Raw genomic sequence first — 14558 nt, 5'->3', positions numbered from 1 at the left:
TAAATTATAAAACTGGTGTATGGTGAAATATATATATCAGCCAGATATGTATGAAATACACATGCATGGGAAAAACTATTTAACTCACTTTTAACTCACACACACGGATCTATAAATACATATATACACACACATATACATATAAACACAAACATTTGTTTTCAAAATTCAAGTCAACTATTTAGTGGCAGAGGGATGCTGTAAAAACACTAAAAACGATTTTGATGCCACATAATGTGAACCTTTCAAATCACCATACGACTGATCATACAGCAATACCTAATGCTACTTGGATTAAAGATTTTTTTTTTCCTTTTTTCCTTTTTTTTTTTTTTTTTTTTCTTTTTTAGTCAATGCAAGATTTTGAGACAACTTCATAGGCAAAAGGTGGCCCTTGTCAATGCTCAAAGCTACTAGCTGCAATCAACAGGTTTGGACATTAAAAATTCAGACAAGAATCTGCTAATTTCAGTATTCCTTACTCCCTCTTCCTGATAAACTTGTTACCTGCACTTTCAATCAGTTATAAAAATATTTTTCACATCAGAGGAAATATTTACTCTCTCTGACATGGACTTTGGGACACAAGAGAATCACTTCCTTCTCTCCCCCTTCTCTTACTTTAAAGAATCTCCTGAAAAACTGCATTCCAGCTATTTACACATTTCACTCTTTAATAAGAACGGATCCGCCCAAATGACCCACCAGTTCTAAAAAAAGATTTTCCTATGTCATGCACCACTTTAAAAAAAAAAAAAAAAGGAGGGAGAAAAGAAAGCAGGAAGTATGGCTCAAAGTTCAACATAAGCGTACTGAAAAATCAGGGAAATAAAAATAATTACAAGGCCAAATGAGAAAACTGGATTTTAAAACTCACTACCTTAAGAAACTTCAGTAGGCAGGAATATGTTTGAGTGTATGGGCTACAAGGTCAGGCTTTTTTATTGGGTTGGTTTTTGGTTTAAGAGACTCACATTGAACACTTAATATTAATTTTGATGAACATGAACTCGGCAGACATCGTACCAAGACCATTATCAGCTGCACAAACCATGCAATAGTGTGTGCTGGAATTTGTATTTTCTACCTTTTGTTGACAAGTTCACTTTTAAGCAGAACTTTGATCTACTGCAGCTAAAAGGAGGTTTCTCCAGACAGAACGAGACAGGCCTCAGTTCAACAGGCTGTTTATACGCACACGGCTGACTGGAAAGAACAAGCAGTTCCACAAAGTTAAAACTGACACATGCTTAATATTTTGCTGATTAGGATCTTACGTTACTTTAAAAGGATTTCATAGCAAGTTCTTAGAAACAACAGCCTACAGCCCAATGCATCAATGCTTGTATTTGGGGCTATATTCTATAAAATTTCTCTGTCTTGTCCCACAGAAGCACAGCCAAGTAAATCCTCAGCCTGAGATTTTATTGAGTCTGGCCCTCAAGAATAATTGGTGCACTAATGAGCCTGCAACATGCTTGATTAAAGCATGGAGTTTAAAAAAAAAAAAAAATCATCTGAATAGAGGCTCATGTAGAACCAGAAATGACCAAAAAAAAAAAACCCCAAAAAACCAAACCCACTCCTGAAAGACTACGTCCTGCAAACAGAGGGATAGTTTGCGTAGGGTTTATTCTGCTTTAAGCATAATAAAATCCGCACTAAATATGGGATGGGGGAATTAGATTCCACCAGAGGTAAATGCCTCGAAGAGGTGGCAAAAACCCTCTCACAAGTCTGAACTTCAGAAGTTCAGCTCCTTTCCTGTTTATGTTACTGTGACGAAAATAATGCCATTTGTGTCCAGACTACAGGGGAAAAAAGTAACTCATATGACAAATGCACAGGTGTAAAATCTTCAACATCCATAAAAATGAACTGAAGCGCCTTGTTTTTGTTAAGTTTTTTTGTGTTTTTTGTTTTTTCCTTATTTTTTCCCAGTGAGGCCATCTTAGGTTTATATACAAAAGTAAAACTGAAAATATACTTTTGTTCTCTGTACACATAATTTTTTTTTCCCTAAAAAAGGAAAAAAAAACCAAAAACCAACTCTATGTTTCTAACAAAGTAAAACCAAGCACAAAGATCTCCTCCGACGAGTTCGTTTTCTCCGAGAAAAAAAAAAAAAAGAAAAAAAAAATCAGTCCAATGAAATAATGTCTGGTATGATACCAAAGATAGACGCCGTGTCCGTGCTGCTCCTACTTGCAACTGGATGACCATGATTCTCTCGCAGGCTGTTGGAGGAAACAAGACTGCTGTTACTGCCACTATTGCTACCATTTGTGGCTGGCAGAGAACCGCTTCCTCCCGCATTTAGCTGATCGAGAAACATCTGAGATGAAGTGTATGGGAAAAAACGAGAGTGTAAAAGTTCTTGATCATCTGATGCAGAAACTGCCGCAGCTGCAGCGGCAAGAAGGGATGTGCTGTAATGCTGGGGGGGAAAAAACAACATTTTCAAATTACATTTCAGACACTGGAGTTTTGATTCAGAGCAGCACAAAAGAAGGTATTTGTAAGCTAAAGCTCTGACAGCTTCTGGATTTCACACCAGCTCGTCTACTCAACCTTTCTGTAAGGTAAGTGGACCGATGCAGTGAACTTTTACCTCTGCAGCCCCTGATTTCTGAAGTCAAAAGAAATTGGAAATACTAGTATTAGTAAGAGCAAACACTAGAAAGGCAACAGTTTCGCAAGACACCCAAACCAGTAAGAAACGGCAAGCAGCAGCACTCTTTTTTACCTCTTCAAAAATTCCTTGGTGGAAAAATGCCCCAAAATTCAAAGAAACATTTTGCCTTCCCTCTCCTCCGCTCAACTGTCACAGACCAACCACAGCTGGTGAAACTATGTGCTAATCACTGCTGGTGGAGGAAAGCAAACTGCTGTGAAAAATGCATTTAGAAATCGCACACGTAGTCCCATCAGATGGCAGCAAGGGCTGTCCCAAGTTATACTCTCTGCTGGGCAGTCCCTGAAAGCCAAGAACTGCAGCTATCAAGAATCGGATTTTAAATACAATGTCTCTGTAGGATCATTTTGCTCTGGATGTTTCTTTCCACTAGAATGAAACATCCAAGCAGGCTCTTCAGTCTTGTGCCCCAATATGTATGTACTGGTATAATTATGCCACATCAGTGCCCCACTAGACTTCTGCACTACTTGTTTCAGAATAATTCTCATATCTGTGTTTTACTGAATTTCAAGATAGCTTTTCTGAATGCAATTCTACCATGCAGGCTCTGGTCTTAATCAAAATACAAAAGTATCCCTCTACATTTAGTGCAATTCTCCTGCTTGATATTGCAGGCCAGACATGAAGGGACAGAGGGCAGGCAAGCCACCCCAGCCCCCTTTTTTTTCTTGGAGGTGCAGGAGGAAAAGTGATCAAGTGGGAGGACTTGCCAACCCAGATTCCTTTTGAGAATGACCTGCTTAGTTCACTAAACTGGAGGAGCCCATTTCAGTATTTACAGAGAGGTGGCAAACGTGGTATGAACAGGCACGCAGCCTCAGAAAAACCAGCGAGCTGCCCCTGACTGCATGAATTGTGAAAGGGATTGTCAAGAGTCCCCGTGGTGGGGGCTGTCAAAGTCAGACCTCAGGTCTGAAAAACTAAGGATGTGGCTGGTGGAGCCTCAGCCACGGCTGAGGGTCATTCCACAACACAACAGTGGCTGAGCTTAACCCTTGGAAGCTGAAATGGTTTTGTTATGCCTTATCCTACACCTCTATTTAGACAATGCTTATGTTTGGTCACAGTTTCTATGTGTATGAAATAAAGCTGCAGCCTGCCTGTGTTTACACCTACATCATACATCTGCTCCTTCCTCGCCTATACATCCATGTCAGCAAGTCCTTCTCAGAAAAGAGTATCTGCCACAGAACTTGATTTTCCTTCACTTACCTGATTGTCTCCTGACAGGAAAGGGAAGAAATCCAAACCTGTAAAGAGTCAGAAAGGAGAAAAAAAAAAATCATCAAGCTTCTCAAAACAAAAAAGCACCTCCCCATTTTTCCACTATTTTTTGAAATAAAACCAGCATAATACTGATGACACTTCAGATTCTCTTCACAACCAGAACTTGCAAAATATCAACCTTTTAAAACCTTAAGATATTAGTCTAATATTTATTTATTTTAAAATATATACCATTTCATCCTCAAAATAATACTTTGCACTACTGGATTGTCCAACAACTGCATGTTTAAATCCTTTTACAATAGTTACTGGTTGGAGAGCTGTACTTACAGCTACGAACAGTCAGACGCTCACCTTGCAAGTCGTAAGGCATGGGTGTCATATGGAATGGATGTCTGTAGTCTTGGATAAGTGACGTATTGATGTAGCTGGTGTCGACAGCAGGAAGGCTTGGTGTTCTTGACACAGGAGATGCTTGATGGGGTAAATTTAAAATGCTGGAAGAAACAAAGGCTTGTTAAAAGCGTAAAATATAGTCCTGGCTTTACTGCTAGAAGAACAACATTTGACGATTTCTATTGCTGTCCCATGCAGGGTTTGCCCGTTTTCAAAGTCAACCTCTCAATAAACTTTATGGACTTTGTGACAAGTGCCCAACAACAACTCCCCTACTACATTTCCAAGTTCCACTAGAAAGCATCAAGATGCTACAGAGCCTCAATGAGTCTTGTATGGACCCCTCAAAAAGGCACAAATCTGTGTAACAGCACACCAGATATACTCTACGAGGTAAGTAGCAATGGAAAACAACCAAAAAGGTCTTAAGGAGTTCTCCGTGATCACTGAGTCATTTACACCACCAGAGCGGTAATCAGTTCAACAAAAGGATCCCTTTGGTTTAGCCTCAGTTTTCATCCCTACATGTTTATGCAAACAAGGTGCTATTAACAGCTTGGCTGCAATCAGGTTATTCTAGCGTTCGTTATTACTGTGCTACTGGCAGTAACCACCAGGAAAACCCACACACTCCCACACCACACCCATGTTTCTCATTGCTTGCTCTCTGTTGCTGCTTTCATATTTCCCTATGGAAGAAAAACTTTTCCAGATCTGCAAAAAAATACTTCTAAGCCACAACCTTTTATAGCATTTTATACTCATTTTCACAAATATGAGTATAAATACAATTAAGAAACTGTATTGTGTTACATACTGTTATTCCAATCTTTTCAGGCCTTGTGACCGAAGACCAAATACATTTGCTATAAGCTACTAAATCAAGATATAACCCAAATACAGAGTTTTCTACATAGAATTTATCTTGAAATTTGTTACTACTCTCCATCATGAGTAGAATCTCTCCGCACTGGCCCGCATATTTTATTCTCACCCCTTATTATTTAACGGTGACGCTGGAGATATGGAAGGACAGCTTCTCTTTGCAGATGGTTCCTCCTCCTCTTCATCTGATGAGCTATCAATGGTTAAATCAATCACTTCTACTTTCTTATTTTTATTTGACTGTTGATGAGAAGACACCTGATGTTCCAAGGAAGAGCTTATGCATCCTATACAAAGTAATCAACATTATAAGCTGTAGCTTATAACAAGCTTATTATATGCTTACACAGCTTATTATATGCCTTCATAAATTATTAGCTTCTTACATGACTTCATAAATAAAGCTTACAACTTAGAATAAAAGACAACAAAATTACATAACATTGATAAAAAACTTAAAAGTACCATGAGCCTTTAACAAGTATTACTCAATCTTTCTCACAAATGATCATTAAAAGCTGCAGACATACATGCAAAAATGATCATCATGAAAAGTTAAAGGAGCATCAATACTTAACAGTTCAACATTAGGACATTCTGTCCATACATCCCAAATCACGACTCACCATCAACTCCGTTGTAAGATGCAGTTACTTCCTGCACTTCCTTCTTCGATCTCATAGGAGCCCACGATCCATCCTCCTTAAACTGAATTTCATCACAGTCTGTACAATACTTCAGGATTTCCATGAACAACCTGTCAATCAAAAACATCTAATATCAGTTCTCAAAAAGAGCTTAACTTTTTTTTTCCTCCAATATCCTTATTAGTCAGTGTAAGTTTGAATTAGTGGTTTAGAATAGTCAAAAGCTTTCACTGTTTTAACCTTCTCTCCTCTGCTTCCTTGATAAATAGGAGTAATTGAAAAATTTAAAATATTATCCAAAATAAAAATCTGCACATTCATTTAAAGGAACTAAGAGTTGAATCCTCCAGAGCTCATGACACAGAACTCTCCATTTCCCAAGATGAAGGAAGAATGTGACCTAACTTAAAAAAAAAAAAAATACTCTTACCCTATTTATCTTTGACAATATTTAGCTGAGGAAGCCCATATCTCAAAGGAGCCCGTACAGTCGAGTATTTGAGGACTAGTATTTCCTGAAACCTCTTTTTTAAGCAGACACTTCCTAACAAAAGCTGAGCATGGGAACCTAAACTCGCAGCCTCTTCTCCAAGCTGCATCTCCTAAAATGTTTAGCATCCTGGCGCCACATCAGTCCCAGCGGGAATTCCAGTTTTTGACCAAGACTATTCATGTGGTTCTGCGTAGGAAAAAGCTTTGCCTCAATTAGCGAGAAAGTTCACTCTTTCCTAGATTGAGACATTTTCTAGAAATAACCTTCTCCCTGGGATGCTACAATTGTATTACCCAATATCTGCACCTGGCAACAGAAGTCAGGACAATACGTTGTTTTAATTATTACCACTCTTTACTATCTAGGCTGAAACCTAGAACAAGGAACTCCACAGTTCTTTGATCCAAAGCAGAGACCTGTAAACCTGGGGTCCACGAATCCAAAGCAGCCTGTGCAAGCCCCGAGCGCCCCGCCAGAGCTTTTTCAAGGCCTTTAAGGGGATCCTGAGCAATCTTATGCTTCACTGGCAGAAACCTCTCCTTGTTCTCCTCCTTTATCACACTTTGGAAAGAAGGTTCCTATCTAAGGAATTAAAATGCAAGCCCAGGAATACATACTTGGCCTTTCTTCGGGGAGACCAATACTAGATTTATTTTTTTAATGTTTTGCAGGTAGGCAGTACCAGGCAATCAATCTTCACATTACTTTCTATAAAAAGCAACTCCCAAGTGTCAAATTGTACATGGAATTATGGAATTGTCCATGCCCTTGGGGGGATGGCCATATTAATTTGATCTAACATGAACGTCTGCTCTCGACTATGCCAGATTTGTGCAATTGGTCCATGAAAAGATATTACATCATGTGCTGTTCTCACCTTAGCATCCAGTATTATGGAATATTGGGGGGGGGGGGGGGAGGCGGGGAAGAGAAGGACAATCCACACAACTGTTTTAGGCAGGATAGCTCAAAAAATTTACCTGGGACTGGAAGGAATACCTTTCATTGTTATTAACTTTAAAGTTTGATGACCACGATTCTTCCAAAATACTAAAGGAAGAGGTACCTGGTGAGTAATTCTTCATCAATAGCAGGGAAATTAAATGACATGGTAACTTAAAACAGCCAGATAACCAAGATTTCAGAGCGCTGTATTCTATGCAGCACGAGAACAGTAAGCAGTGAGTGCAAAGTCCATCCTTCATATGGAGTCTCGTTTTACTCACCCGTCAATAATGAGATGTTCATAGGGAGCCTTCTTGTCACAGACAGGGCAAACCCAGGTTGGTTTCTTTTCATTCATTTGAATATATAGAGTGGCATCAAAACATTGCAGGTGGGAACAAGTCAAGGCCCTACATGGTATAGTTAGTCGCATTTTACCAAGCTTTAAGAGAAAACAAACAAACAAAATATTACATGATCTTGGTATTAAATTAACAGGCAAGGGTTTTATGTCTGAAAAGAGACAGAGACAGGTTGAGTTTTACTCCAGAAAGGACTCTCACAAATCCGAGTTTTAATTAAAATACATGTCACATATACTGTTCTCTCCCTGTAGATTTGATTATTGCCTAAAATAAAAAGTTACTAAAAAATCACATTTTAAAGTACATTTCATCAAGGAAACCATCCATATTCCCATAACAAAATACAGAATCCACTGAGCACCTGTAACACACCAGTGTCCTGGACAAACCGCAAAAAAGAATTATTCATTAGTGTTTTAAAAGCAGACAAACATGGGTCAGTCCTTCTTGTGTAAAATACAAATAGCTGACTATCCTCTATAATACCATCACACCTCTGAACCCAACAAAAGGCCTGCAAATGTTAAAGGAAGATGAGACAGGAGAAAATGAGTTTGAAGTACACTTCAAGATTGAAACTGTCCTTTTCCTTCCAGTTTGTGGCAAGGCCAGGACAGCGAGGTTTTGCAGACCAGCACAAAGCTCCCACGAGTTTAACACAAAAAGCACAGCTGAGCGCTTAAACTGAGATTAACATAGGAGTGCTACACACAGGGAGGGTTTAGGCTAAACTGTGGAACAGGTTTGGATTAGATAACTCAACACTAACCTGGACCATAAAGCATTAACATACGATTACATTGAATGCAAAATAGATTGGACAGTGAAAAGCATTTCATATTAATCTGAAATAAAGTTTCCTCAAAAAAAAAAAAAAAAAAGTTTTCTGGCAAAGTGCTTACACTGCAGTTTAGGAGGGGCTTTAACTGACCACACTAAAGGTAAAAAGCAGGAATGTCTAAATAAGACTTTTCCCACATTAAAAAACCCCACAAACAATTATTTATTAAGTATTATTTATACTGACTATTTCGAAGTGATATATATTTGACTAAAATATACATGACTTCCTTTGAAAAGCTCCAGCCAATTCCAGCAGTGGGTCGCAGGAGGAGCTGGTTTCAGTATGGCTTAATGATTCTGAGCAGTGTAAGACGGGTGCCACAGGATGGCACTCAATCTCAGAATATCCGAAAACTAAAAACAATATCAAGAACAAAGGCTCTACTCACAGTCCACTACTTCCTCCATGATGTTGGGGGTTTTTTTTCTTCCTTTTTTTTTTTGCATCCCCCGTAAGCAGAAATCCCTTCAGCCCGTTCCCAGAAAATTCAGCTAAACTGCAAGATCTTGCTTCTTTTTCTTGTCTCCGGCTCTAAGTCACTGTCACAAAACTCAGCACCGGGTGGGAGGGGGGCACAGAACTCCCTGGGGACCCTGCAGCGACGGAGCTGGAGAGGTGCTGCATGTGCCATGTGTTTGGCAGCCCCCCTCCCAAAAACCATGACCAAGCACATTATTTCTATCACATAATCAACCCCCAACAAAGTGAGGCCCCCGGATCCCTGTCTGTTATGAATTCTTGTCTCCCAGATGGTTGGTCAATGGCTCATTTGTCTGTTGGCCACAGTAAGAGTCTCCCGGCTCAGCCAGTATCGAGACCAAGAGTGTCGGAGATAAAACCTGGATGCTTCTGTGTGATGCAAAATAAAAATAGGAAGGTCAAAGACACATGCTGCAGGAAGAACATAAATACCCATCCCCCTAGGTTTAAAAAAAAAAGGGGGGGGGGGGGACAGATTTAAACCAGAAGCATTTTCACAAGCTTTTGGTACAAAACCCATGTTTCTAATTTCTAAGCAGTAATTGGATTTAACCAAAGCCATACGCATGCAGATAGAATCAATGTGCTCAGCGTTAAGGAGTCGATGTCTCCTTTCCCATTTTAGGCGTTGAAGCTCCTGGATCAGCTCTGCCATACTAGCCAAACTGCGGCAGAACCCACAAAAGAGAAGGTCATAAAAGAAGGGATACACCCCAAGTTCTGAAACACTGTGTTTCCCAGCACTGGTACTGTTTTGATTCCTGCCTGTCAGCACCCAAAGAAACACTGCATTGATTTCTTTTACAAGCATACAAAACATGGCAATCTTTTCATGCTAAAAAATGCACCCAAAACAGGACTTAAGATTTGTAAACAAAGCTGCAAAACCTACAGTAAAATGCTAGATTTGGAATTTTTGTTCGGTTAAATATTTGGTCCAGCTGCATAGCCTGTGGATTTATTTATTTTTATTTCAAGTGAAAAAAAGAACGTGAATTCAGGCATCTTCCTGAAACACAGACTCGGTCCAGCCCATTTGCCTGTTGTATCGTGGATAGATTCAGCCAATAGTTAAGAACAGCCTTTTTTTTTGTACTCCACAGTCTCGGAGGGAGAACAGGCCGCTGTGCTAAAAAAAGCTCTGCAGCAATCCAAAACAAATCCAGAGGAAGCTGCCTCACTCTGCGCTATTTTTCAGGGCAAAATAAACGTTATAAGTCTAAATCTGCCACCCCACCCAGATACACAATTTTATTTATTTTATCAAAGTCTTCACACAAGAGAATCACACCCAGAACAAATGAGATGGCAGAACAGCATCCACACATTAACAGAGCTGAAGATACAGCACTTTAATTTTTGGTTCTGCTGTTGGGAGACCAAATCAGCATTTGAATGTGTACTTTCAAAGCACACACTGTCCACTCCAGCATTAGAAACTAAGCACAAAATATTTACCAAAAAATGCTTACAAATTAGCAAGTAAACATGGAGGCTGTAAATAAAATTACATTCGGATCCAAGGACAGTCTGACTCCTGCTAATAACCCTTCTGTCCATAGGGCAGGTTGAAAGGCGCAGCCTTTCAATGATGGATTATCCCAAGAGTTACAGTGAAATCAGCACTGAATGAGGAACATACTGCAAAAAAAGTCGTGTGTATGTTTTGTAGACATTACTGAAGTGACACAGAGACAAATATGCTCAAAATAATCTGCTATAGACTTTGGTTTGTATGTCTACCAGAAAAGTGGTAAATTTTAAAAAGGAAATACTGACAAAGGTAGGATTCTGCAGAGCTACCTCCTCATATTTGACTGTCTTGTTTTCAACCCTGGCAGAACTCTGAGAAAGCAAATTAGAATTTGACATCTTTAGATATTAGCAAACTTGCAGTCCTGAAAGCAACATTGTAGGGGATATTCCTGCTCTAATGCTAACTCATCAGAATCACAGTCATCAAAGAAAAAAGAAAACGCACCTAAAAGCATCGCAGAAGAACTTTTCTCAGTAACAGAGGCCAACAGGACAACCAGAAATGTGCCAAAAAACTCCCATGGAATGAGCGACAGAGCAACACAACTGCCTGAAGTGGCAGTTCTGACAAATCAACTACGACTGAAGTAAAAATCTGAAATTCCCGAAGATGCATGCGGATTAATTTAAGATAATTAATACTTATAAACTGTTACATCCATTGAATTCTTACTAATGGATTACTATTGTTGGCTGTATTGGAAACTAATTTTAAGTGGCAAGAATATTGTGCCTAAAGAATGACAAAAAACCCAACACGACTCTGGCTGTGCTCTGTAGAATAATGAAGTACAAACAGCACAACGAGAATTCAGCTGTAACAACTCAGCAAAATAAGCTGCCAGGTGTGGAAACTAAATAGTTCAGCATTCCATATCTGCAGCAGTTTCGATGTGACACGTAAGTTCATAGGTTTATAAGATTATAGGTTATGAGGTTACTAAGTTTACAGATCAAGATTTTATCTTGTAAATGCAATCCCTACATCTTTCTTACAAATGAGTTTTATCTTCCCTATAAATGTGTTATTTTTTAGTTAGCAATGTTGATATGGAGAAAGTCTTTTAGGATTGAGGATCACTAAAATACCACATTTAAAAGATTTACAATACTCTAACACATAAATGAAAAGTAACCACAATGTCAATTGTGTTTTTTACAAAGCAAAGTTTATATATCTAAAAGTTTATCTTCACATTGGCAGAGTTTAAAAAGATATTTAACAACTTGAGAAATAATCTTCAATTTTGCAAGAATAAAGTAAGTCAGTTTTAGATTTCGCAACTGAAAGTTTCATGACAAGCTTGAGCAGATTGAGCCAAACCAGGAAACAGATGTATCCTTAATCTTGAGAAGAGGTTCAAAAGTTATACTGCAATAAAGATACTGTGTCAATCAATATAGAGCAAGTATTCTGAAGGTGCGCGGTACTTGAAACAAGGGCGCTGAGTCCGAAGGATAAAAAGTGTCCATAATATTAATATTGTGCAGTTCAGCCAACAATAACTAAACCAGGTATAAACCATTGGTTATCCCAGCCTCTAACTGGTTAAAAACCAACAGGTCAGGATACGGTACGCCTCTGCCACTTCCACATTCCCTGGAACCGTATTCTCCCACTTTGGAACAAATTTTGCCTGAACAACCTCTAGAACACTGTGTCATTTTTCACCTAAGGTTATTAAACACAAGTGCACACATGCATATAACTGATTTCAGTTAAAAGATGCTCAATTCTTTGGCTGCAGACACTGGCTAAAGAGCTATTTTGAACTGTCTGATCACTGACCTTACCACTGAGAGTGGTTTTATCCCAACACTCAGATGATCTAGTGACAGATTTAAGTGTGTGCTTACATATTATTTTGAATAGCATTTGTAAGTTGATGGAATCCTCATTTTCTCAGGGGTATATCACGTGCTCCAGCACTGGATCCTGTCCCCACAAAGTTAACACACAGGTAAACACAAGCAAACCTCTACCAAACATGTCCCAGAACACCCACATTTTGATCAGAATCAGTTTTGAAGAAATTAAAAAAAAACAAAAACAAAAAACGCCAACAAAAAAACAAAAACCAAAAAACTTACTGGACAAAGCAGAGAAACTCTTAAGCTTGTTGTTGCTATTTCACTGTCTGGATCGGCAGTCAGCTTCTCTTTAACTGTTATTTGAAAGAAGAAAAGGTTTATTTTACAGCTGATTTAAAACACAAATGGGATGACAGAGAAATAAAACAAGTCTGAACCTGTGTGCTAAACTTTCAGTTTGCTGTATTTACTGGAAGCAAGCAGCAGTGATCATTGGTTCAGACTCATGCAATAAACATGTAACATAAGAAGTCCTTACTCTCTATAAAAATAATAAATGACAAGATTTAAGAAAGCAAAAAGCAGGAAAAGGTCATCTTAAACCAAGATCCTTAGAAAACGTATTTATACGGAGTTGTCCCTTTTCATATACATGCAACTTTGTAATGGAAAGTTACTTAAAATCTACCAACAAGGTGCACAAGCACCACTGTAAACCTCTGAAATACTCATCAAGCAACCCTGCAGTTTAAAATTGAAATGCAAACGGAAAAACAGGAAAGCAGAGGTAGCCTGACAACATTTAGGTTTTAAATAACTGCAGTGAAATATTAGCACAACAGAAGTCTTTCATCTCTACCCGTTCTCTACTGTTACTGGTAAGGACTGTTTCATAGGCAGCCAGCGGTTAAATGAACAAGTCGGTTCCATGTTCTTCCAGCTCGACGAACCGAACCTACACCCTCATTCTCACCTTGTATACAAAGAGCAGTCGACACCTGGAAACTCTCTAGATTTTTGTGCATTTAAACCATCACACAGAATTAGCACAAGCTAATGCTCAGCACTAGATACCACTGGCTTTGTAGCATTTACTGGCAGACTAATCTATTCCCTTTGGGAAAAGGTCCTGTGCTGTCTACAACATACGTTATCCAAGTATTAAAGAGTGTGCCCAACGCCTGTCAGGTGTTGGCCTTTCCCTCCTCTCCCTGAAAGACAAACACGCAGCAGTTTTTGCTTGCATTTTTGTTTTAAAACTTATACCAACTTGCTCTTCACAGAGAAAACAATAAAGCTGCAAACCTCACACTTAAATTAGGAAGGGGGTTGGGAGGAGCATTGTGCCAGACTCTCTCTCTCCAGGAGCTCGCTCCGCAATACGGTGCCAAAGGAACAAAACCCGTGTTGACCGACACTTTCCTCCAGCATGTCAGCGTTGAGGTTCAGTATCAGACATTTAGTTCAGCTCGTCCGAGGTACTGAATTACCAGTTAACTATATAAATACAGTTGTTCTGTTCTGCAGAAACAAAGCCAGTATGGCTGAGCTGAAAGAGATTCTCTTGCATTTTTCCCTTCACAGTGTCAACAGGGTTCCTGGCCTGGCTCCTAGTCCAAACAAAGGCCTCTGAGTCTTTGAATTGGAACTGAATACAAAGAACACCACTATCAGATTCTCAAAACCCAGAGAATTGTAGGAAGTCCAAACCTCAGTCAGTCCAGTCCTATTTCAAATCTCCTTTTACAAAAGCTATTTTTTCTTTTTTAAACAAGCAGTACATCAGACGTACTTAGCGCTCTAGAATGATCAGGGTTCCGTATTCCTTTTGCTCGCAACCTCTGCAGTAACACGGTCGAGGACAGCTGCTTTACGAGATAGACTGCCATGGAATAGTTCTAGAAAACAGAACAAAAGATCAAAGTAAAAACTGTTTCAATCAAAAAGACAGCTTGTATTTTATACAATGCTTATGCAATTTGTTATGTGATTACAGGGCTCTGTGTTTCTAAAGCAGTTACAAGAGTTTGGATGGCCAAGTTTTCAGACTAGAGAAAACCGACCGTGCTTCAGAGAGTTCACAGGGCTGGAGATTTAGAGATGCAACAAAAGTGACTTCACGGTTCGCTGAGATTAGATTCAGCTGCAAACCAAGCTATTAAAACAGCATTTAGGACACTTCTGGAAGTTTTACATCTAACTCAGGACATGCAGTCTACAGCCATGTAAG

The 14558-nt window shown here is 39.1% G+C and overlaps 1 protein-coding gene across 2 annotated transcripts in view; it reads right to left on the bottom strand.

The window, feature by feature from the left end:
* Positions 1-905: 905 nt before the first annotated feature.
* PIAS1 (protein inhibitor of activated STAT 1) overlaps positions 906-14558 on the bottom strand; it is a 60131-nt gene continuing 46478 nt past the window's right edge. Inside the window, exons 7-14 of one of the 2 annotated variants that reach the window (XM_065641559.1) lie at positions 14121-14226; positions 12608-12681; positions 7573-7733; positions 5833-5963; positions 5316-5493; positions 4280-4422; positions 3911-3948; positions 906-2437 (exon numbers count right to left, since the gene is read on the bottom strand). In XM_065641559.1, coding sequence (XP_065497631.1) covers positions 2141-2437; positions 3911-3948; positions 4280-4422; positions 5316-5493; positions 5833-5963; positions 7573-7733; positions 12608-12681; positions 14121-14226 — 1128 coding nt within the window. In that variant the 3' untranslated portion in view covers positions 906-2140. The remainder of the gene's footprint in view (positions 2438-3910; positions 3949-4279; positions 4423-5315; positions 5494-5832; positions 5964-7572; positions 7734-12607; positions 12682-14120; positions 14227-14558) is intronic. The other variant, XM_065641560.1, reaches the window with a different exon arrangement.

Source organism: Caloenas nicobarica, chromosome 10 (assembly GCF_036013445.1).
Source record: "Caloenas nicobarica isolate bCalNic1 chromosome 10, bCalNic1.hap1, whole genome shotgun sequence".
NCBI classification, from domain to species: domain Eukaryota; kingdom Metazoa; phylum Chordata; class Aves; order Columbiformes; family Columbidae; genus Caloenas; species Caloenas nicobarica.
Note: the sequence above shows the minus strand (reverse complement) of the source record. Positions and strands in the feature narration are given on the sequence as shown.